The sequence below is a fragment of the Phaethon aethereus genome (genome assembly GCF_964289735.1).
Source record: "Phaethon aethereus genome assembly, chromosome: 2".
Lineage (NCBI taxonomy): Eukaryota > Metazoa > Chordata > Aves > Phaethontiformes > Phaethontidae > Phaethon > Phaethon aethereus.
Window position 1 is genome coordinate 131849543 of NC_138582.1, and position 24680 is coordinate 131874222.

The window sequence follows — 24680 nt, forward strand, 5'->3', positions numbered from 1 at the left end:
ATCGAAGGCCAAATACATCCAGCCTCAACAGAGAAGGGCTTAGTGAAATTTCTTTGCAACTGATGCTTAAAAAAAATTTAGCTGAGTTTAAAAAGGGTATACTTTGAGAGTCCTTCATAAAGGACTGTGTGTATGTTGAACTGTGTGTATATTAAATTGCTTATTCAGGCAGCACAATTAAGAAGCATAATTACATAAGTATATCACTCCTAATCAACCACTTCAATAACATTCAACTAAATACTTTAGTAATGTAATATTGAAGCATGAAGCATGAACTTTATTCATTGCAGAATATCTATATATTAATCATGCCACATCCATACTCATATGCATTCAAGAATACTTACCACATGGTTTTCAGAGAGCTCAAAAATCATAAAATGGTGGGGCTTTTTCCCCTGCTCACATTTCTCTTACATTTGCCGCAGTGGGCTTATGCAGACTTAAAGGCCAGCAGTGTGTGTACCAGATAGATAGACAGAAAGTCCGTCAGATGAGATACTGAAACATAATGGAGGAAATACAGGATTCTTTTTTGTGTTTATTTATAGCTATTTCCAAAATACTTACAGTCATATCATCTAAATTAATAGCTCAGGTTTATTATTTATGAAGAGATATTCCAATATGATTAAGTCAACAATGTCAACAGCAGAACCTTTCATCAGCATTTCTGTTCAAAGGCATAATTCTGTTACCCTACAGCTCTTTCTGTTCTTATCTGTTCCCTTACCGAGTGAACTACTACCAGTTTTCTCAGTCGTTCAGTGCCTACCCATCCACAATCAGTTATGCACAATTTTTGCATTCTATAGATCTTTCAGCTTTTTGTGGGTTTTGTTTTTCAACTGTCTCTCAGCAGTCCCGTAGTGCAGTACCAGCAGGTGGACTTGTGCAGACAGCAGGTAGATAAGTCTCGCATGGCTTGTGTCTGCTTGAAAAAGAGGTTTCTTTCCACCCCTACTTTCTTCGTCTCTAGGTAAGAGCTTCCTCCATTATTCATGTATATCCTTCTCCATCTTCCTGCTAAGGAGAGATTATCTGAGCATAGGAGTGGAGTATTTTTAAGATGAAAATACAGCCAGGTTAGATGAAAACAAGTCCTGCTTGAGCTCCAGTAGCGCAGTTGCTGGTTTCTAGCTCTGCGACAGTCAGGCTGGTGCACCTGGAAGCTGTTCCAGTAATAGGTTTGACAGTGGGAGCTGCTTTGGAAAATGTCCAAGCCTGTGGTCCTTTGCCACTAACACCTGCAGGCAAGGTGGAACGTGGCAAACTAAGCTGACTCCAACAGCACGACACTGGCAAATTGAGTTTGAACTGCTTAATATGGAAATTCAACAGCAGGACCTGGTGTTTAGAAGCTGTGAGCCAGAGTTTCAGCTATTTTCAGGATTTTAATTGAAATGAAATGGATCTGTCAGGGGGCTAGGGAGATCTTCTGAGGCTCCATCTTTCACTTTCTTCCAAATGTCACTATATGTAAATATTTTTAGCTTTGTTTCAAGAGACAGTAAATCAAATAAATATAGTTATACATCAACACAATGAAACAGATAATTTGCCTCAAAGTCACTAATTTTCTTAGTAGAGATTATAAACAAATATCAATTATAAATAATTTTTTTTTACCTTGCTGCCCTCGTAAAACTAGAGGGCAAGGAAGAGGGACAGAGAGTTATTCTCATTTGGAAGAAGAGGAGAAATAGCTGACCACGAATTCTTATTTCTTATATTTCAGAAAAGCTATAGATACATAAAAATACACATTTATATATATTTATTTCACCCATTTTCAAATTTTAAAAGTAAGAAAAAAGAGTAAGAAAAACATTATTTTTCTTGCATTTAAAAAGCATGGGTCTCTCTGAACAATGCTAACTCTAGAGTGTTGGAAATTGGAATGTTGGAAGAGAGAGTTCCTGGGTCATTGTCTATCCTGAATCAGAGTTGCAACCCTTTCAGTTTTGTTGAGTTTTGTTCACTGTTTTATGGTTTGTTTTCTTAAGTACAGAAAGGCTGTACTTTTTATTTATTCATTTAATCCTTTACCAATAATCTATTCGTTCTGTTTACACGTGCATAGCGTGGGAAAGCATTGCGCGATGCTATCCCTTTCTGTGTTTGTTACTGAAACTACACAGAGGAAGTCAGGATTGTACTAATGCCCGAAAATATGTGCCTTTGCAGATGAATGCCTTCTAGCGTTTCAATTTATTGGCAAATTTGTCTTGGCCTCATCCTAGTTGAACATTTTTATCTGTATTATAAAATTCCTTACTTGTTTTTAATCAGGGCCCTCTGAAGCAAATAATTTAATATTTTTTTGCAGTATTGGTACATAACATGATGAACTACCCCACCATTTCCTTTATTAATCTGACAGAAAGCCTGTTTGTGCTTTAAGGATCCACATCTAGGAAAGCACTGAAATAATGTAGCTATCAGCAAGTATGAAGTCCTATTTGCTACTCTGGGCAACTATGCCTACTAGCACCACACAGTGAAATGAAGAGACTGTTTAAATAAAAGAAAAGCAAAAGGAAAGACAGACATTCCCACTTAAGCTACCTCATACCATCCTGTTATTGTAGAAGCAGTCTGAGTTAAAATGGTGTCAGACAAAAACATGAGCAGGAATTAAAATTCTGTGGAAGAAAAGCATGACTCAAGTTCACTGTGTATGCGGTCCAAAGGAACAAAATATCTGTTTGTAGGCTTTTTCTGAAAATACTGTGCTTAAAATGTTTAACATTGCTAAAAGTATATTCAAAATAATAAAGAACTGGCAGTTGTGAAGGTGTGAAGAACACAAAACATGAGTAAGGTATATTTGGAAATACATTAAGCATGGGGTTACCCCAGCTAGAACAGGGACACAGAAATATTGGCAGGTAATGGTTCAGCACAGGAAATCAGTACATAACCTCTACTTCTGCAGGAATTAATACCCAAAGGCAGTATCTGACCTTCTTTGTGTCCTCCAAGGGTAATATATTAATGTCTGAAATAATTCCAGTTTGTGCAAACATTTCACAAGTAGCAAAATTCTCAACGTAAAAGTGACAATATATATTCCATCCCTGATTCTGATGTGCTTGGTGAACTTGCATCTAATCATTTCATAGCCACTTCCACGTAGAAGAAACTTTCTATGAACATCTGCAAAGCAAATGCCTTATGAAAACTCTCCCAAAAATTCCACCTTTCCATTGACAACAGTTTGGTTGCTAACATGCCGAAGCCATGTCTATAAGACTGACTAATATAGCCATATTGTTTCCATGTCCTCCCCATATGTGTGCCTGTAGCCATCTGTTGTCTCTTGGCTTACACTGTTAAGTCCTTTAGAGAAGGAAGGTTTTTTTTCTTTATGTTTGTACAGCACCCAGCAGAGCGAGGTCTTGGTCCTGATGAGGGCCCATGAGTTATACAATTAAATAATAACTAAGTTAAATTAGTAAATTAAATAAATTAAAATTTTGTTTTAAATTCCACTGTATGTAATTCATTGTTCAAAAACAGTGGTTTATGGTTTAAATGTTGGCATATGCTATAGACTGTTCTGTGCATAGATCATAAAAAAATTCTGGGGGTGTGAACCAACATTCAGCTGTCAAGGCTTCAACATTAAAAGGTTAAATCTTGTATTTAATTGTTAGATTCAAAAATGAAAACTAAATAAATTCCCGCATAATGGAAACAGTAACCACTGCTTTTTACTCCAGGGAGATTTGCATAAAATTAAATGAGAAAGCAATTTATGCCATGTATCTGCATCTCGTTTAACATGTAAACTGCTACCAATATCCAAAAGGTATACTCTATGTATTTTATGAATAAGTACTTAAGTACTGGTAAGACCCTTATCAAGTCGCTGGCTTCAGGATTTCCCTGTATCAGTCTCATTTTCCCCATTATTTTCCTGTAAATGTTTTGATACCTCATCAGAATTTCTTCCTAATTTGCCCTGCCAATTTGGCAAGAGCTCAGGGGATTTTTCCTTAGTGCTCTTACTATGAATACTGAAGGATTTGAAAATGTGACTGGGCAAATTAATATAGGAAAAGTAGCTATTAACTATAAAAAAAAACCCACCTCTAGTTCAAGAAACCCCTGATCTGCACATCTGTGTAGCCTGTGAGAGTATTCTGGGCAATACCATTGCATGTTTATATCATGTCATACTTTTTTCATTACACTTTACCGTATCCATTATTGACCAGCATCAGACACCATACCAGGAAGACTGGGCCATTCCTCCAGCTCAATCCTGTCACTTTTTGTGTTATGCCTTTAATTGCAGCATTAATGCTTAAACCCTTTAAATGCCTTTAAATACTCTTCTCTCTGAAGGTAGTTTCTTTTCCGCTGTGCTTAACACTTGGTGGTGCTGCCAAGTTAATTCGTACTCAGAAGGATTCAGCTTTAAGCTGAATGGGGTTTGCCGTTCTCAGTGTTCATGAATGAAGTGCTTAGACATACATTGTTGTAAGCCTTTGACAACAATCTTCTATCTTCCTTGAGTGTCTACATGAGTAAAACAAGAAAATTTACAATTTTTCTTTCATTTCCTGAATGGTAAGACGGAAAAATAAATGTTAGTATGAAAGAAAGACACTACAGTCCTGATTTTCTGCATTCGAATTGCCTGTTTTCCAGCCCTTATACTTATGTCTTAAGCTAAACGTCATGTATTTGGAAGAAAAGTTGTTTAAACTGATAAAAACAAGGTTGAGAAAGAGTGGTTTCTGCCAAAACTATGTTCCTTCAGAACTTGGCTTATATCGGATGCTAAATTCCAGTGCCCTTACCCATGTCCACAAACCTTATTGCAGCTTGTAAAGTGATGAGCTGTAAAAGGATAGGATTACAATGTCAAAACTGTAAAACTTTCTGTAATCTGTTCTTGAAGGTGCTGACCACTTTCAGTTAGTCACAGCTGTTTTTCTGAAACAGTAAAATTTGATGAAAAATGGGGTATGGTGGAGGCATCACTGATCTCATTATAAGCTCAGGAGAGAAGGAAGGATATAAAAAATTTATTTCCATAGCTGTCTTTGTAAAGGTGAGAAGATAGATGAAAGGAAAGGTAATGAAAAGGAAGAGCGAGCTTTGGACAAATGGAGAGCACCAGAACTGTATAGATTGGGGAAAAAAATAGCAAAGAAATGGCAAATAATTAATCATAAAGGAATTAGCTTTCATGGCAAAAGAAGAAAGGAAATGTGGCAATGTAAGCAAAGTTCTGGATGTGGATAAGAAGAAAGATTAATATGAGAAACAAATGTGAGTCAAGTTTTTTGCAAATTCAGTCTTGCCACAACCAGGAAAATAGTTGGAGATGTGTATGTGGAGGTACTCAAATACAGTCTTGCTTTGACTGGAGACATAAATACTAGCCTGCTTTATATTGTTAGTGAAATGTAAATCAATGTGGCATCACAAATAAGGTATTTCCTTTCCATTCTCATATTCAATTCAAGGTGTTACTGATCATCTGTAAGGCTTCACATCATCTGAAATGTTGAGGTGTGGAAAAGTTTTTTCAGGAACCTGGGACTAAATTTTCAGAAAGTATTATTACATTGTTTTTGTGAAAGATTGCACCATTATATTTGCCCATCATGGTCTCCCTTGTCTGATGCAGTGATTCCTTTGTTTGATTTGATGCTTGATTTGTTTTTCTTCCTCATAATGCAGCTCCCAATATTAAAAAATGTTGAGCTTATATGCTTTATAGGACATGTTGTTTGGTAAGTTGACATCGATTTTTTATTTTGGTTAGCTATTTAAGTGATTCATTTTTATTTTGTGGTCAACTGGTTAACCTTTGAGAGCTGTGGCTGAATGAGTCTGAATCACTGCTCACATGTTTCTGTTACTGTGTGTGTCAGATAAGCTGAAAGGTCGATTTCTCAAGGAAGCATAGACAGAATGTTTTTCCCTTGACTTACATTTGGTCTGTTCGAAGAATTTATAAGTCTCTGTTCATGCATAAGAGGGATCAAATCAGCACTGCTATTTGCACAGAAAATAAAAATGGTATCCAGGGTACTCACGGTCTCTGCACAGTGAAACACAAAAATTAGTACTTAGAGAAAAGTGCAGTGAATACTGCCTGGAAAGGAATTGAAAGCATCTGCATAATACTGGCTATAAATCAGTTGTTTCATCTATTACTGCTAAAGAATTTTACTTTAGAATACTGAAAAAAATTGTTCTTTTTTCTGAGGGGCTTTGTGAATTTGCTGCTTAACTTTACAAAACATTAAAATATTAATGATTTGCAGAACAATTTTAAATACTGTGAAAAGATTAGTCTTAGAAATGTTGATTAGAAGTGACCTCTGCTGAAGCTGTTACTTGAAGCAGGACATTTACTAACATTGGATCAGGTCACTGACTTTGAACAGAGACTCTACCACTTCTATGAGTAACCTCTTCCAGTGCTGCATTGCTCTTCTAATGAAGCATATTTTCCTAATCGCCAATTTGAACCCTCAGTTTTTGGCCATGGTCCCTTCTATATCTTCTGCCACTGCTGGGAAGAGTTTGATTACATCATCTTTGTAGCTCCATGTACTTGCAAGGTCCCAGCAGATCCTCCTTAGCCTCCTCTTCACCAAAATAAACAAGCTCCTTCAGCCTGTCCTCTATACCTGTAACCATCATAGTAGCCCTGCACTGCACCTTCTCCAGTTTCTCAACATCTTTCTTGAACTGGAGCCCAAAACATTGTTCAAGGTGAGGGCTCACGAGCAGGGAGTAGAGGCAGGTAATGATTTTCCTGGATCTGCTGACCACATTCCTCTTATATGTAACCCAGTGCACTGTTTAAATTATTCACCAGGAGAGCACTTAGTTAATTCATATTCAACTCAGCAGCCACTGTAAGCCTCCAGATCATTTTCAGCAGGCCTGAAAAATAGCAAGTTGCTTCCTTGCCTGTACTGGTGCATTGGGATTTTTCTCCCCAGGCACAGAATTTTGCACTTATTGAAGTTTCTAAAACAGAAATCTCAAAAAGGTTTCTTTTGCATGGGCTTCCAGTGTCTCATGGTGTTTCTGAATTGAAGTTTTACCAGTCAGTGTGGCAGCCACACCTCCGATTTTGTATCGAAAAATACTGAGTGAACGTTCTGTTTCCTCATACGGGCTGTTGGTGAAAATCCTGAACAGTCTCTTCATAGTAGTCCATTTGTTACTATGCTCATTTCTAACCATCGACTTGACATGAAGACATTGACTCTACTCCCTAAGCTTGGGTTCTGACCAATTTTCAGCCCACCTACAGTCTTTTCATTCAGTCCATACTTTCTCATAAATGATGATGCTTTTGGAAATAAGTGTCAAAAGCATAACTAAAGTAAAAAGATATTGCATTCACTCCTCTCCCTTCATCTGCATGGCCAGTCATTTTATCATAATGGGCAACCAGATCGGTCAAGCATGATTTGCTCTTGGTAAATCCTTGTTGACTTTTCTTGATTATTTTCTTATCCTTTACATGTTGGAAATTGATTCCTAGAGGACATGCTCCACTATTTTTCCAAGGACTAAGTTGAGGCCAACCATCACATAGTTTCTTAGATCGTCCTTCTCACTTTCCTTTAATATGGATGTAAAATTAAACTCTCTGCAGACATCAAGGAAGTCCTGTAATAGCAGTGATTTTTCATGGTGCCAGTGGTGTTGCAGTCACATCGTCAGCTCTTTCAGGACCCATGGGTGTATCCCATGTGGCCCCATGTATTTGGACACATACTGCTTCTTCAGGTATTCACCAGCCTATTGCCCCCCAATGCTTAGCCATCCTTCTTCATCCCAAACTGTACATGCAGAGGTCTGGGAGCAGACTTTGCCTAAAAAGCGAGGGACAGAAATGGTATTGAGTGCTGCAGCTTTTTCTGTATCGTCTATCATTATCTTATCTCCCCTAGTAAGCAATAGACCTACACTTTCTTTGAACCTCCTTTTGCTGCTCTCGTACTTGTAAAATTACTTCATGTTACCCTTTAATGTCCCCCATTAATTTTAGCTACAGCTGGGTTTTGTCCTTCCTAGTTTTGTTCCTGTGCCCAAACAATGATTGCATGCTTGTCTTTGTTTCCTGTCATTGTTTCCACATATGTGCTCTCCATTTCCACCATTTCCATCTCTGTATGTGCTTTTCCCATTTTAGTTCATTAATAGGCTCCTTACTCAGGCAAGTGGACCTTCTGCATACCTTCTCTGTATGTGCTGCTTCCTTATGTATTTCTGGGTTAGGTCCCTGTTCTATGATGGACAAGGTCCTCCCCACTAGATCAGCAAGTCCGTTCACAGAGTTGTTCTTCACTCTCTTTGCCAGGTGGACCTATTTTCTAAGTTGTCTTTCCTCATCAGATGGGGTGCCACAAACAAAATAGTTGAAGCCCAGCTAGTGCCACCAAATACGTAGCCATATGTGGTCTATGCTATCTGCTGCTATCCAGGCTTTTCCCTTTTGCCATGGGATTAAAGAGAAACACCATCAGGCTTCCTGTCCCCTTCACCATTGCCCAAGAGCCCTACGGTCACTTCTGAATTGAAATGGTTTCACATCAGCATGTCATTGATGTATGCATGAATAAGCAGAAAAAAGTCAGAACATTAGGTGACCCCAAACAGTCTTTCTACAACACCACAAATTAAAGCTCCAGGCAAGCAACAAACCTGCCTACTTGATGGGTCTGGCTGGAAGAGAGTCACCAACCACTCGCTGTCATTCATGACTTTCCCTTGGTAGCGCTCTGATGCAATGTCCAACCTGGATTCTTCCTCTGAGGCAGCTTGTTCTTCCCCTCTGCTGCCTAGGCCCTGCACTCCTGGGCAACCCTCCTACTATCCGAAGTCACAAGCTTCCAGTTTTCACCTTCTTAGGAGTGCATGTCTTCTTCCCACTGCATCTTGCCTCGGTTGCACCTTTCTTGTCTGTTGCATAAGCTTTTACACCTTGAAAGAGCCTGTCAATCTCCTGTTTGTCACCCCGATGCAGCAAAACACACTTGCCTCTTGCAGCTCCTCACCTGCTGCTGCAGCAACTACAACAGAACAAGCCTCCCTCTAGGGAGGTCACCTTCAGGGTCTGTCTGCACAGAGGTTGCCGCAGCACTGCCGGTGACAGCAGGGGCAAGGGCTATGTCTTGTTGCAAGTCATCACCATTTGGGTGTTGTCTTAGGGAAACAGCACATCTGGGTCTCCCGTATGTCAAGCGCCAAGTTAACTGTCTTGCTTATTTGCACATCCCACTGGCAGCGCTCCTTGGTGCCCTTCCTGAGGCTGCCAGATAAGTGAGGAACTCCAAGTGCGTTCAGGATTTCCCACTTGGCAGGAACCCCCTTGCACCGCCTGTGAGTTCCCGGCCACAGTACCCTCCTTTGCGAGCACTGGGTCTGCTGAACGTTTCTGCTCCCCATGCCGGACCCTAACGAACTGAAAGAGCGGTGGATGTAGTTTACTCAGCACCGGTCTCACTTGCCAGATGAAGAGGTACTGTTGCACAGTTGAAAAGGTTAATTTCAGAATCTGCTCAGGTGGATAGAGCTGTCCAAAAGCGTTTTAAAATCCATTTGCTTCAGTTCTGATCCATGAATAAGAAAAAATAGTCTGGGAAACATGGAAATGTTAATTACCAGAGGTTAAATTTTCTTATTCACTTGTAGGAAATGAGATAAACTGGGTTTCAATCACTGGCTAATGATTTTAGAATTTCATTATGTTATTTTATAGTAAAATACTCAAATATTGTCGCCTTTCCTTATCTTACAGCTGCGGTGCAATGGCAACTTAAAATTTATGGTAGATTATTTCTTGCAGTTGCTAGCTGTATGTACTAGGAAAAGGTCTTCTGCAGGGACAGTGCTTGGATAGAAATATCCATGCAGATACGCTCGTATAGGCTGTGACAGAACTGCAGACTTTGAATGAGGTTACTCTTTCAGCAATTATAAATTGGCAATATAAATCAATCCCTTTGAGGCTTAAGTAATAAAAGTGTAAGGTCGAGTAAAATGAGGTGATGGTTATATATAATATACGGAAATCACAACAAAAAATATGTTTAATGTCTGTAGATTGTAAGTGTGAGGAAAACGTGAGTAAGGAAGGAAATGTAGTGTAGGAAGTGTGAGGAAATGTGATTATTTTGCTAGACCTTGCAAAATGCTACTGTTAAATTTCTTTTTATTTATCAATTGTTTTTGGATATATGCTATATTAGTGCAAAGTTTCCTTTGCTTGGCTCTTACACAGTTTGTGATGGAGATTAAGATCACTTGTACATTTAAATCAAGGTTGATTCATTGGTTTTATTCTTGCTGATCAGTTTTGGATTTTTTTTTCATTTGAAACGTAATTCACACTCCAATGTTCAGCAATTTCCATCAAACAAGAGTATAATAAAACCGCAAAACTCCTAAGAAAAACAGCGGGCTAAAAAGTCACTTTGCCTTTATCTGCTTGACTTCAGTTGCATACTTAAACAAACAAAAAACTGCTTAAAACTGTATGTGACTGGACTCCGAAGGACTTTTTCTAAAGGAGTGGTGAACTTTCTCTGTAGTATGGTCTTTAAAGTCAACACTGGATGCATTTGTTAACTGGCAAAGAAAGGAGTTCAAAGATAAATTCTTAGCTGAGGTAGCTCCCATTGCTTAGACAGGGCATGTGGCTAGATCATAATGCTTCTCCTAGGCCTTAAAATCTTTCTTTTAATTATTTTTTTAAATTACACTCGATGCACATTTCTTAAGCATAACTTGATAATTTAAAGTAACTTCATTACAGTATGTGAGTTGAAAGTAGTTTTCACCTATTATTACATAAGACGTGTGGAAGTGCAGTTAGCTGGGCATAAAAGTGCACGGGCTTTATACAGATAGAGCATGATGTGTCACACAAATAAATATGCCAAAATATATGGCAGTAATGCATCCTTGAGGTATGGCATTAGGTCTCACTAAATATATGCCTTGAAACAAAAAACAAGGAATTTTGCTGAGGTTCCAAAGGAATTGGAAATCACTCTGCCAGAAATGGGAATTTTTCTCGTTTGGTGAGTTTTTTCAGCCATTGCTGTGGTACTGTGTTTGCACAAGCAGAACCAAGTAGCTAATCTGTAAAAGAAATATGAATTGTTAACCTTTCTTGGGTGAGTATAGGCAATTTTTTATTAGACTCTTTAGAAGGTAAAAGGGTGAGATTAATAAACACCAAAACATTAAAGCCAAACCCTGTATCCATGAAATGACAAAAGAATTTAAAACTCTCTTAATAAATACAGATTGAAGGGGATTCTATTTCCAAAACTTTCTCAAGAACAAAGGTGTAGGAAAAATTATAAGATGTTTAAGCATGTCAATTTTACTGTGTATCGTAAAAAGGTGGTTTTTAATGCTAATAACCTCTTAATTGCAGGAGGAGGAATTGGAGGCCCAGATTTCATTCCTACAAGGACAACTAAATGACTTGGAAGCCATGTGCAAATACTGCGCCAAGATGATGAACACGCATCTTGGTAAGTGCAGTCCCCTGCATTAACCTGTAAATCTTTGTGGAGGCTCTTTTCATGTTTGTATTAGAACTAAAATAATATTTATGTAGTACAGAATATATTATAAGTCATCAAGAAAATTGAATTGATGTACCTGGTTGTTCTATCAGCTGCTGACAACCACTGTATCTTTATACTGTCAACTTTTAAACTTGGGAGTATGTTAGCCACTGATGATGCTAAAAATAAGTAAAGGCATTTTGGCACAGATGCCCTTTGTCTGTTCCTAAGATTTCTTGTATTGTACGAGACATGCTGAAGCTCACAGCTCACTTTTGCTGGATATTATCACAAGTCCATTTGCAGTTCATTGCAGTCTCAGAATGATACTTGATCTGTGCAGTGATGGTTATATAAATTCATATGCTTTCATTAAATATAACATATGCACAATCTATGCTGATCACCTTCATTATGTAAAAAAGTGTTACTGTAGGCTGGCTATTCTGTAATATTCTGCTCAGATCAGAACTATGTTAAGGTAGGAGAACATTGGGAACAGAATCAGCAAAGGCTCCCATCTAAAGTTTGACATATATTGCCAAGACAAATCAGAGAAAGTAAACAAAAAGCTTCAAGCAATTCAGGTGTAAATATACTTAGCTATGTATTGATAAAAGCAGCGGTTTATAAACTGTGTTGTACTGGAGTCCAAAAATGAATATATTTAGTTATGTGAAAAAGCACTGTTACTAAGAAATCAGGGCACAACTGCAGTAATTTTAAGGTTTATTTGTAGCCTGCCACATCACAATCTAAGCAAAATAATTTAGAGTTGAATATTTCAGTGGGTGGAATTAAGTATATGATGCCTAAGTTTGCCAGGTCGAAAAGATCAGATGTGAAAGCCATATTATACTTGTATTTTCATTTTCTTTTATGTGAGTGTTCTACTAGCCACTGTTATGAGCCTAGCTATAAATACTATGTTATTTGAAAGTCTGGAAGCACAGTCTTCAAAAGCCAAGTGTAAACCTTTAACCCCAACAGCTTTATTCTGATGTGTTGTATTGCTTCTGTGAGGGTACATGAGCAATGATGAGACTAGAAGCAAGCCAAAGGGATAAATGATTACCTACTGAAATGATGGGGGAAAGATTACTGTGTCAAGAAGAAAAGCTGAAGCTTCTTTCCTTTAGGAAGGAAGTGGAGGAGTGTTTAGCAGGGATATCAGTTCAAGTACAAGCATAAGCATTTCACCAGCTATGGCTCTGGACTGGAGATCAGAATAAACCCAAAGAGAGTTGTAGTCCGCCTTTCAGCACTGGATCCGTGAAATGAAAGCAAAAGACTTGTGATAATATCCAATTTAACTTGTGTTAAACTCTTTCTCCCAAATATATTAGAAACCAAAACACCGGGGGCCAGCAGTCTCCCAAGAGCATCATGGAGCCATTTGTAGCCCTGGCAGGGCAGGGAAAGAAGCCATCCCCTACGCGGCTGTTGGTGGCAGGGTTGCGCTGGGTGCTTTGTGGCACCCCTACAGTGCCCTCAGAGCTTTCCAGCCTAGTTTCTTTTAAGTCCCTCTCCCTGTACTTCTTCACAATATTCCCGCACATCTTGTCAACATCATGGGCTATTAACTTTGTAAATTTGGGTTACACTAATGCATTTAAATCCTCTAGAGATTAACGGTTACACATGATAAACAGAGCACAAGAGACTGATACCACCAGCCTTCACAGCTTCTGCACTTGTAGCAAATCAGTGAGATTAGATATCCCCAAACCAGTCAGCAGATGATCCATGGGAAGGCAGGGAAAAAACCACCAAGGTTCTTGCTGACCTGACCCGTGCAAAATTCCTTCTGACCTGAAATCTTTCCATCACATTCATCCCACTGATCTAAGCAGCACTTGCCAACACGCTGTCCAAGAAAATGGATTCTCTGTAGCATCACAGAACAACCCCCGAGGATTATCTCCAGTGTCCATCCACTGCTCAAGGCTTCAGGGAATGGCAGCAAAATAAAACTCAGAACATGTCTGATCATTTCTGGGTTAAGGGGAAGGCTAGCAAGGGCTGCCACTGTTCTCTCCCAGATATCTCTTACCCATGAAAATTGCTTCATTTCAGAGACTGCAGAGCTGCTAATGATGAGTTATATCACTCCTCTTGTAATCTATTGGGACACTTAATTTCAAGGATATTCCTTCTTCCTGTGAGGTTGAGTTTTTCTGACTTCATCATCCAGCTTTTGGCTCTTGTAGCGCTCTTGGTAGCAAGGTTGAAAATCCTCATTTAACTCATCTATACGCAGTGAATGAATAACCGTAGAATCAGAGAATCATAGAATGGTTTGGGTTGGAAGGAGCCTTAAAGATCATCTAGTTCCAACCCTCCTGCCATGGGCAGGGACTCCTTCCACTAGACCAGGTTGCCCAAAGCCCCATCCAACCTGGCCTTGGACATTTCCAGGGATGGGGCGTCCACAACTTCTCTGGGCAACCTGTTCCAGTGCCTCACCACCCTCACAGTGCAGATTCTCTCAACACTGTCATTGCTAGGTAGGACGCTTTGAGATTCATTTTATATGGGTTGCTTTTTAGACCAAATAATTTTTGTGGTCTTCCTTTGAATTCTTCAGGGGTTTCATACACCTTTTGAAGTGGGTTAATCAGATCAGTATATGCTGTACCAGCACTGGGCTCAGCAAAGTGGTTACTTGGCAGAGGGAGGGTCATCTCTCTACTCTTACATGCCATTCCTCTTTTTAATGCAGCATCACATTAGTGCTCTTTGATACAGTGATAGGTTGAGGTGATAATCCATTAAAATTTGGTGAACCACAGCTTTCTAAACAGGTAATTTTATCCTGTAGGTAAAATCAGGAAATGTTTATGTCTGAATGTGTTCTTTCCATTTGATTGTATTAAAATTCACTTATTGTCATTTGCATTTTAACTGAATAATTCAGGTTACTCTGCAATGTACTCTGTTTTCTTCTATGATTCTAACGGCAGACTTAGCCATCATACATTTAATAGCTGTCAAATTATTGATAAAAACATACAGATATGTAAAATTTGAGGAGCCTTCCAGAATAAATTCCTTTAACAAAGAGTTAGACAACTTTTTTAAGAATTATCAATAAATTGTTTTTTTAGCCTAAGACCTGCCTCTTAAATTTAATAAAGTTTAAGTTGTTATTTTCCAAAAAAACACATTTTTTTAATTGACATTTTAAAGAGTTTTTTTCAGACTTTATTACTCAACCAATATTCTTTTTCCTGTATTGACTGTATTATATTTGCAGGTCACTTTTGTAACAAAACAATATTAATTCAAGCTTAGAAAAATGCATATCCAGTGACCATTCACCACGGAATTATTTAATTGGCACTATAAATCAGAATGTCAAACAATTATAGAATGTCCTTTTTGCGGTTTCCAGTGAAACAATTCAGAATTTTTTGTCCATCTTTTCTCAGGTTTTTTCCCTTACATGGGTGATCCTGATGACAGTCAGGGGTCAGAGATGTCATGTGTTGTAGCTCAGAAATTATCAAAGTAACCGTGAAGTTCTTTGTTCTGGTTTTCTGTTTTGAATCCCTAGGAATTTATAATCTATTTATATCAAATCAGATTATACCAAGTATATTTTATATGGTGTCTTTTTCAAAAATAATTTTGTTTAATTAAAATCTCAGGCAGAATTCTCCTCTTTGTCATACAATGATACTACATTTCTTCACCAAGAGCATTGTATTTCTATCAGTTTCAGCAGATACCTTCAAATACTGCATTTTCTTTGCATAGAGCAAGAGGAAAGACCAGAGGGATAGAATGGCAATTTTTATTTTGTTTATATATTCAAAGATGCTTTCATTAAATGTTTATCTCCTTCCATAAATAAGCCACACAGCAACAACATAATTAACTGCTTGTAATATCAGGGGATGTTACCATGGGAATGAATGATGGTTCCAAAATATTACTACTTAGCGTTATGTGTAGAAATTAGAAATAGATTTTTGATTATGAAAATGGAGGAAAGTCATTCTGTGATCTTTGTCTCTTTCTTAGGGCTGTGCATTAGAAAGAGCTTAACCTTATCCATTGAAGAACTGCTAAGGGGGAATGCCTTTTAATGCCTCCAAGGACAAATGTTGAAATTCTTATACGTAAAATGGCCAGACAGCAAAGCAGATTTTACTTCTCATAGCACCCTTTTTCACAAGCTTGTCATAGCTTTGAAAAAAAAATTTAAATCCTGTGTTCAATTTTTTCCATTAATGAAATGAAGATACATCCAATCTCGTAAGCCTGTCCTGCGGCTTTGTTCACAATATAAATGCAGAATATTACTCAGATGATAGTGAAAAAGTATAGTTGCCATAACTATTACTGCTCCAGCATCATCACAGATACATTTTCTTGATGTTACTTTTTCTCATACAGTGGCCTTTTTCAGGAAATAATATTGTCCCTGGTGCATTCAGTAATACGGTAATGTTCTTCAGCATTTTTCTTTCTGTGAGGTACTTTTCTGTTAGTGCACATAAACACCTCAAGGCTCAATGATTCAGAAAGCCACAATATACCAGTTAAGTATTACAATATTAGAACCTGACATAATGTTATTTACTTTTTGAAGAATTTTGATTGTTTCCTCCTTTCTTTCACTATGTGGAAAGAACAGCATCAAGCTAGCAAGTGCATTCAGAAGAAGATTTTCCTTGGTAAATGTGACCTCTGTCTGATGTCTTAGAGCAGATCGTGAATAATTTGTTGAAGAGACGTGCATGCAAACATCACTCAGAGGACCCCACTGTATCTGCTGGAAGGCTCCTCACTTGTCCTTCACATTTGACAGGGAACTGCGTCTGAGGTGTTAGTTCAACATGAAGTCAATCTGGAGGGCCTCAAAGAGCAAAGCTTCATTATGTCCCAGGCTCAAGCCAATGCAATGCTGATAAATGGCAGTTCAAGTGACTCCTGTTAATGACACTGCCATCTGACACCTTCTGCTGTTCTGGTATCTTCAGGGTTTGGAGCATGTCGGCACTGGCCCAGAGCACAGCCTCTTAGCAAAAAGTAAATCAAAACCCTGGAGAAGTATCAATCCTCCCGTAGGCAAGTACTCATATGAGAGATTGTGAAGGATGTTTATGAGCTTGCCAGTTTTGTTCCAGAGAGGAAAGTGCTGAATTTTCAAATGTCATCTGTTTACAAGGGACAGGAACCAATCCATCACTGTTCTCTGAGACAGAAAAACCTACTATTTGTCTCCAACAGAGACATAGTATCAGACCTCCAAGTATGTGAAAGTTTACCAAATAATTACACATGTAGTACAGGAAGTCCTTTTCACAAAAGGCAATTTAAAGGAACATTGGTTCAGTATTAACTTGGATATAGGGATCTTTATATAGAAACTTTTCTTTTTTGATGGGCAATTTATCAGGTTATGAAAGTAGAGAAACTAAGGTCATTCCACACTTGCTTTTGCTTAAGGGCAGCACTATGTAAATGCAGAAGGTTGCTTCCCCCACCCGCTGAGATTCAGAAGCAATTTAGCTGCTTTCTTACAGCATAGAGCCTCAGCTAATAAGCCCTGCAGATTCATACCAGCTCTGCAAAGGGCTAGCTCGCAGGGTTCTGCACACCACCTTAGAAATATGTGCAAAGGTGCCCAGTTATACTGAAGAAACATAAGTCTGCCTGGTTTTATTAACTTCATCTTTGTACTGGTACTGCTAAACTTGAGCCAGCTGCTAGAGACACATTCAGGTGGGTCTCAGAAATACCTTGCTCAATATCCAGGGTTTTAAATCACTTCTTGGATTGGCGGCAACATCACAAAAACCTCTGAGCTCTGACCCTCATCTAGTAAGTTCATGCTTAAGCGTGCTGGCTCTGCTAAGCCAAAGCAAATAAACCCTTCTCTGAGCTACCCAGACAGGACTGTTTGAGTTGTCCTTACGGTGCATTTTCTGATGTGACTTCTGATAGCTGCAATATGTTGCTATGTCTTTGTCCAGATTTCTAGTACGTCTCTGCCCCTCCAGTGTGGATTATGGAAGGGATGTGGAAAGGTGACGTTTTCATCCTCCATTCTTCTAAACACCACTGGCATTCTGCCACTGAAATGAGATGCCAGCTCTTGGCTTTCATAGGTAGCCGGTAGATAACGGTACATATTTACAAAATGCCCAGAAGTTACAGCATCACAGTAACAAAAAAATGAAAGCTAGTCTTCTGAGAGCACTTTGGATGGGATCACAGGACGTGTCCCTGCCACAGCCATCAGGCAATGCTGGCAGTTGTAAGATTCATTTACACTTACACTGCCTGACATCTCCTGGACAAATATTATTTGGAAGACTCATTAAACACAGTTCAAAGCCACCTTTTCACTGTGGTTATTGCAAACACCATGGGCAAGGTAGGAGAAATACAAAAATACAGGAATAAAAACTTACAGAATATAGTTGCTAGTATAATTTTAGTTATTGTGTGAAATAGCACCTTTAAAAGCTTAATTAGACTGACTTGCATAGTCAATGCAGTTGTTAGAAGGATGCATTTCGTTATAAAGATCATTTACAGTGAGGGACAAAGAGGAGAAAGTTGACTTAATTGCTTATTATTTAGGGGCTGACATATTGCCCAATATAGATCTGGATGCAGTACTTGTTAAATGTATGCAAGATAGTACTGAATTCTTGTTTTATGTGTCATGTGATGAGATAAAAGGTTATGATATTTTTGTCAGGATACAATGAAATGGAAATTATTCTGCTGCCCTGGGTTGAAATGAAATACTTTAGCATTTGCTGAGGAAGTAAGTGCATTAAATGAGCTGTCTTATGCTTGGGACATAAATAAAATAATCCATAGTTTATAAACCCAGTGTAATTAGAAATTCTAGAAGTAAAAAAGGTCACATCAAAGACAGCTCCGTGAGTCTAAGGGCATTGCTCCTTTGGTTAAGAAAAAGGATGTAAAGTAACCTGTAAAAACAGCTTATTAATAAAGAACATTAATAAATTTATTAAGGTCAATACAGGGATGGTTACTGGCTAACAAATATTTGTTGTATAGCATGAGTTTCAGACTTTTGCTTCTGGTCATGCTATATATATACCTGTAGGAAGAATAGAAGTTTAATTCTTCATGCCCCATGAATTTTAACGACCTTCTTGCCCCCTTGAGGGTAACCCTTAAGGTCAAAACCACACAGTTCAACGGGTAGAGAGCTACTTTTTTCCTGCAACTGTGCCAATCGTGAAAGTCCAACTGTGGTAGGCATCTACAAACCCTTTCATCCCAGTAGTCTGGATGAAAAGGAGAAGATTAAAATGATGAAGCTTACACGCCCCATCGTTACCTAAGTTAACAGCTTTCCTATGGTGAACATCTCCCGGCTGCTGATGGCCACTGGCAAGCTGTGTTTTCCTTCCCAGCATCTCTTAGGCACTGACTTCTCTTCTGATGTCGGTTTTAGAAGAATAAAACCTTGGCAGAAGCTAAATTCTGGCATGATGTAATTGTTAATTTGCCCATTATTTTCATAAAGATCTTTGGTATTACTATAGCTGAACCTTACCGTAGTTTGCTTATAATTTGTTCTATATATAGAACAGGCTGTTCTATATATAAAACAATTGTGGTGTTATATATTATTGTATTTTCAAGACCCGCCTTTAATATAAATCATTACAGCTATGTTGTAAGCAACCAACTGAGCAGAGGCATATATGATACATTTCTGTCACACTTTGTTTAGCCTTTCATGGTCGCCCATCATGTTTAGAATACACATCATCGTTAGAGGAAGGGCACAGAGCTACTTGAACGATCCCAAACAACCATTTTCACTGAAGAGGACTGCAGTAGGTAGATGGACCAAGTGACATGGAAAAGTCCCCATCTTCAGAACAGAGCAGCAGAATGAGTCAAAACTCTACAGAGATAGCAAACAGAAATCAGTACGTTTCTCAAATCTGCACAAGGCATTCAAAAGTGCAGGGGACAAAATCAAAGCAAACAGAGTAAATGGCTTTCCTTTAACATGCATTTCTAATTATTTTTATTAATGGGAATATAACCACACTTCACAGCTTGGGTTGACTTGTTTTTCAGTTAAAATCCAGGCACAAATTCAGCACTACTGTCAGTATTCCACGCTTAAGGACTTCTGAATAAGTGATACAGATATGTCTCAGGGCTTGCAGTATCTTTCTGTTTTTAAACCAGTTTAAGTCAAAGTCTCTTCTAAGAGGCAAAACAGTTTCATGTACAACTCCTGACACTGCTGAATGGATGCACTGTACAACTCATTCATTTCTGACATCCAACTTCTCAGGCAATAAAACAGAAATTGCAGTTGTCTTACCCAAAACCCAAATACACACTGTGGATACTTTAAAAGTCTTTACTAGTGTAATACTGATTTTAGGAGTACTGCCCCATCTCCTCATGGCACATTTGCACTAGTATGTTCTTCTGTTACAGAAATGCCATAAGTTAGAAACAAAAGTTTGTGAACAGAGAATATAGTTAATAGACTGAGATTTCTTAAATGAAGCAATAACCACAAGGTATTCATAAAAGTCTCCAAAAATTACCAAAAAAAAGGTTATAGAATACATGTAAGCAATTAACACAAAATAGTTTGAATGATACAGTGAGGTTTCTAAATCACCCCCATTCCTTTTCCCATGCCTCCTGGAGACACTTCAAGTAAGTGTCTTTGCTGTATCAACCTCTGTCCTTAATGAGAACTGAAAAGTCCTATAGTTGTAGTCAGGATCCATAATTTCTTTGTGTATGCTACTTGAAAATTTAAAGCACTTCTTTCAAGCTGTATATTCCTTCCTAATAACGAGTAGTCTCTAGTTTCAGTGCTTTAGCTTTTCTTTCAGGTTAGAATAGCTTTAGGAAACATACTATTTACTGAGCAGCAGCCACAATAATTATGTTAGTAACATGAGAGAGTTGGGGTGGTTCAGCCTGGAGAAGAGAAGGCTCTGGGGAGACCTTATTGCAGCCTTCCAGTGCTTAAAAGGGGCTTATAAGAAAGATGGGGACAGACTTTTTAGCAGGGCCTGTTGCAATAGGACAGGGTTTTAAACTAAAAGATGGTAGATTTAGACTAGATCTAAAGAAGAAATTTTTCACCAGTAGTGAGCGTGGTGAAACACTGGAACAGGCTGCCCAGTGAGCTGATAGATGCCCCATCCCCGGAAACATTCCAGGTCAGGTTGGACGGGGCTCTGAGCAACCTGATCTAGTTGCAGATGTCCCTGCTCACTGCAGTGGGGTTGGACTAGATGACCTTTAAAGGTCCCTTCCAACCCAAACTATTCTATGATTCTATGTAGTATCTCCTGTGTCAGTATCAATTGTCTTCATTGATGTTCAGTTCACCTCAGAAGAAACAAAAATTAACCAAGACTTAAATCATGGGTGCTCTGTAGATTTTAATGTGAAATAAGTTGCAACATCTTTTTTTTATGAATGGCAGCAGCATTTCACCCACTTCATAGCACAGAAAATCGTAGATGTTTTTTAGTTGATAAATGGAAACTAACCTTTTGTATGCAATATTTTAACCAACAATTGTCCAGTATGTTGCTAGTTACATAGGCAAAAGTTGCACAGACTGAAATCAACACACACCCTCAATACAAGTTATTCAGTTATGGTTAGTAAATATTTAAACAATTTAATGTTGATGTACGTGATCCAAAATGTAGAAGTTGTCTGAAGAGTTAATGTACATTCTTTGACCCTCAATCTTTCAAGAAAAAAGTATGCAACAGTAGCCTTTTATAATAAAGTCTTTACAATTGAAAAGAACGTAAAATGCATCAGGGTATACTTCTCTTACACGCAGAAATAAACAGATGCATAATGCTTTAACATCACGTGAGTTGCTCCACACAGGTCAAGCACTAAAGCTAACTGGAATGAAATAATTTGTATGCTTAATTGTTTCCATAAGTTCTCACCGTAAGCAATTAGGTTGACAGAACAGTAGAAACTAATAACTGCAACGGTGTTTTTCATACAGATCTAAACAATGATCAAATAAAGGAAAATACATGGTGATATATTCAGAAGTGTTTATTAACACAGGTTGAGACAACATGGTAATTCTATACTGGAGAAAATGATCTCATAGAAAACGTCTTTAAAAACGACTTTCACAGTTTGTTGTCATTTAGTCTATATATGACATGCATCATAGAAAATCCCTTCAGAATGTTTTGAATGGAATTTCAGGCATTTATTGATGTTTGCTTTCAAAACTCTCAATCTATCCAGGTTTTTATGTAGCGTTTACCACAATGGTATTTGAGTAAATTCATTCTGCTTGTAAAATCAAAAACAGTTATAACGAGTTCAGCCATACAAAATGTAGAAATTCTTATATTTTCAAAATCTCTACATGATCTACAATAACTGTCTTTTATACAACCATAGTGATTTTAAGGTGTAATGTCTGCAGTGTGTTGCAGTATGAAAGAAATGTTTAGATGGTAAGGAATTGAAAATGTATAGTTTCCCCTTAGGAAAGGTTTCAATTTCTTATGGCGATTAAGTTTGTCACTTATGCAGAACGAATTCTCATTTGCTTGTCACTTCACACTAGAGTAATTTTTCAATTTCTGGTCAATGTAAACAGCAATAGGAAGAGAGCAATTCTGCAGGAGGAGAAAAAAACTTGCTTTGAACTTTTAAGAAAATATGTTGCTTGGGAGTGCCCAGAGGCTGGTGGTCCTAGTAGGTGTTGTAGTCATGGACAAACAAAGAGTTTTAGTGAGCAGAATGAAGATGGAGGAATACGGAGCACATGAAATGATAGCTACTACACAGATGTCATTTCTCTTAACAATGGTCAGCACTGTACATTCATGTAAGGAGTGTGGGATGATGCAGTCTGTCATTACTATCAGGGCCAAAATTTCTCAAAAAAAATAAACCCTTCATAGGAGGAGCACACTCTGTCACTTGTCGTGGGAGACATGGTGCCTGTGCTCTTTTATATTCTCTTTGAAAGCACAGGATGACTGGGAATACACTTGTGGCCTGGTACACCTAGGTGCTTTCATGGACATAAGGTATATGTTAAGCATAAATGGTTTATCATGTGTAAATTAGAGTTCAGAGTTAAGAGTTGATCTTGTCTTTGAGCAAGGGATGGACAAAATGACTTCATGACCCTACCAACCTCATTTTGTGTACGTCTGCAATTCTGTGCATTGCTATGACTTCATGGTTGGTGACTTTTTACCACATATTTCTCTGATGTCACAAGCATTACCACACATTAAATATTGATAAAGTGTCGGTGCTCCACACATGACACATGAATCAGAAGTATATGCTATATAAATACATAATTTATATTAAAATAAATGTTTTAAAGAATCCAGTACTTCACAATGAATGTAATACTTTAGATCCTTAAATTCTTTAACATTAAAGTGTTGCTAAGTGATGCTTTTAATATGAAGTGTAATTGTTACAATAAGAGTTGACATTCACAATGAGATCAATAAATGAAAATTAGGCTACTTGGTGGTGTTGCCTTCATCAACACTTAGACCACAAACTTTATTGTTTGAGAAGGAAGTTTAACTCCTCTCATTCGTAATTTTAATACTGGAAAGAAAATGCAGTATTTGGAAATATCCTGAGCTGCATTATTAAACAGCAATATCACTATGATGTCATACAGTGTAGTCTTTCTAGAAAGGCCACAAATGCCTGTTGTGTTCCAGATTTTCTATCCAATTTTAAGGAGAGAGCATGTTTTCCTGCTCAAAGTCAGATCAAGTTCAGCTAGGAAAGAAGTACTTGTTGTGAAAAGAGAGAAAAATTAATTATCAGAAGCTAAATTCCCAGTCCATTCTTCCAGACCTCTAATATTAGTGAAGAAGCAGTCTTGCCATCACTAGTATACTGTGCAGGAAACATTGGAAGCATTTTCTGTAAACCCTGATTTCATAAAAACTTATCGTACGAAAGGACTGGGATATGAGTCCAGAGAGTTGACTGTGCCTTGACGTCTATGGGAACCTTGGGATTTTTTTACTTTCCTTTTTTTGGAAAAATAAGGAAGTGAAGTAATACACTCAGTTCTCCCTTTACTGCTGCCCACCTTGCCAATGAGAAGGTATTTTTGCATTCTGAATTTGAGCTGTCTTCTCAGTAGTGGAAAGCAAGGGTGAAAAAAGTTGATTTAACATGATTCTGGCACTGTCAATTGTTCACAAGTCATTGATCAGGAACTACTAGTAGAAAGGCAGCATTTTGAGCTGGCTGCTCCCAGCAGGAGTCATCTTCCTGGAAAGGCCCCACAGAGACCATATTAAAATAGAAATCATTAGGAGAGAAATGCACTGCAAAAAGGCAGCATTACAGGAAAAAACAAAGAACGTAAGAGAACAAGGACATTAAAGTTATTCCAGCATTCAGTTTTTCTCCACCTCCATCTCATTTAGTGTCAGTGTAAAGTTAAGCCTGTGTTGCGCCTTCATCCTGCAAGGCTGTAGCTCTGCCTAGCTCCCACTTCTCTGGTGGAAGGGAAGAGGTACGGGTCTGTCTTCCAGACGGATGGGCATGAAGGGATGCCTGAGAGAACCTTGTCTACAGCAGACTAGTTTTCCCATTCATTTAATGCAACTCTGGGTGGGTTTCTTGCAGAATCTCTATTGAATGCATGTGAAATTTTCAGTGAAATTAGTTTACTTAATAAGTATCTAAAATAATTATGCCAAGCCTAACAGCTCTTCTGTATTCAGAGAGAAAAGTTTTGAACAGCCCCTTTCCCTGGCTGGAGAACTCAGCAGTGACTGCTCACACCACCATGCAATATGTAGCAGTTCAGTCATCAAAGGGCATAAGCCTTCTCTAGTTTTCCTGCTAGGCGCTGCTGTGGATTATCTTCCTCTTTCATCTGTATACAGAGGATGATAGCATGTCGTCAAGTGAAGTTTTGGAAATTAGGGAGAGGAAATAGAAATTTGATTTTTTTTTAAATATACTTCTACAGTAACTTTGCATGTGAACTTATTTACAATTTGAGATACCTGTAAGAGCAAGAAATGAAAAATACATTTCATCTTAAATCTTCAGCTGTTTCAGCTA

The 24680-nt window shown here is 38.1% G+C and overlaps 1 protein-coding gene across 1 annotated transcript in view; it reads left to right on the forward strand.

Moving 5' to 3' along the window:
• TBC1D5 (TBC1 domain family member 5) overlaps window positions 1–24680 on the forward strand; it is a gene marked incomplete at its 3' end in the record, with an annotated part of 190419 nt that overhangs the window by 152098 nt on the left and 13641 nt on the right. The window contains exon 17 of the mRNA XM_082014562.1: window positions 11441–11540. Within this exon, the coding sequence (XP_081870688.1) occupies window positions 11441–11540 (100 nt within the window). The remainder of the gene's footprint in view (window positions 1–11440; window positions 11541–24680) is intronic.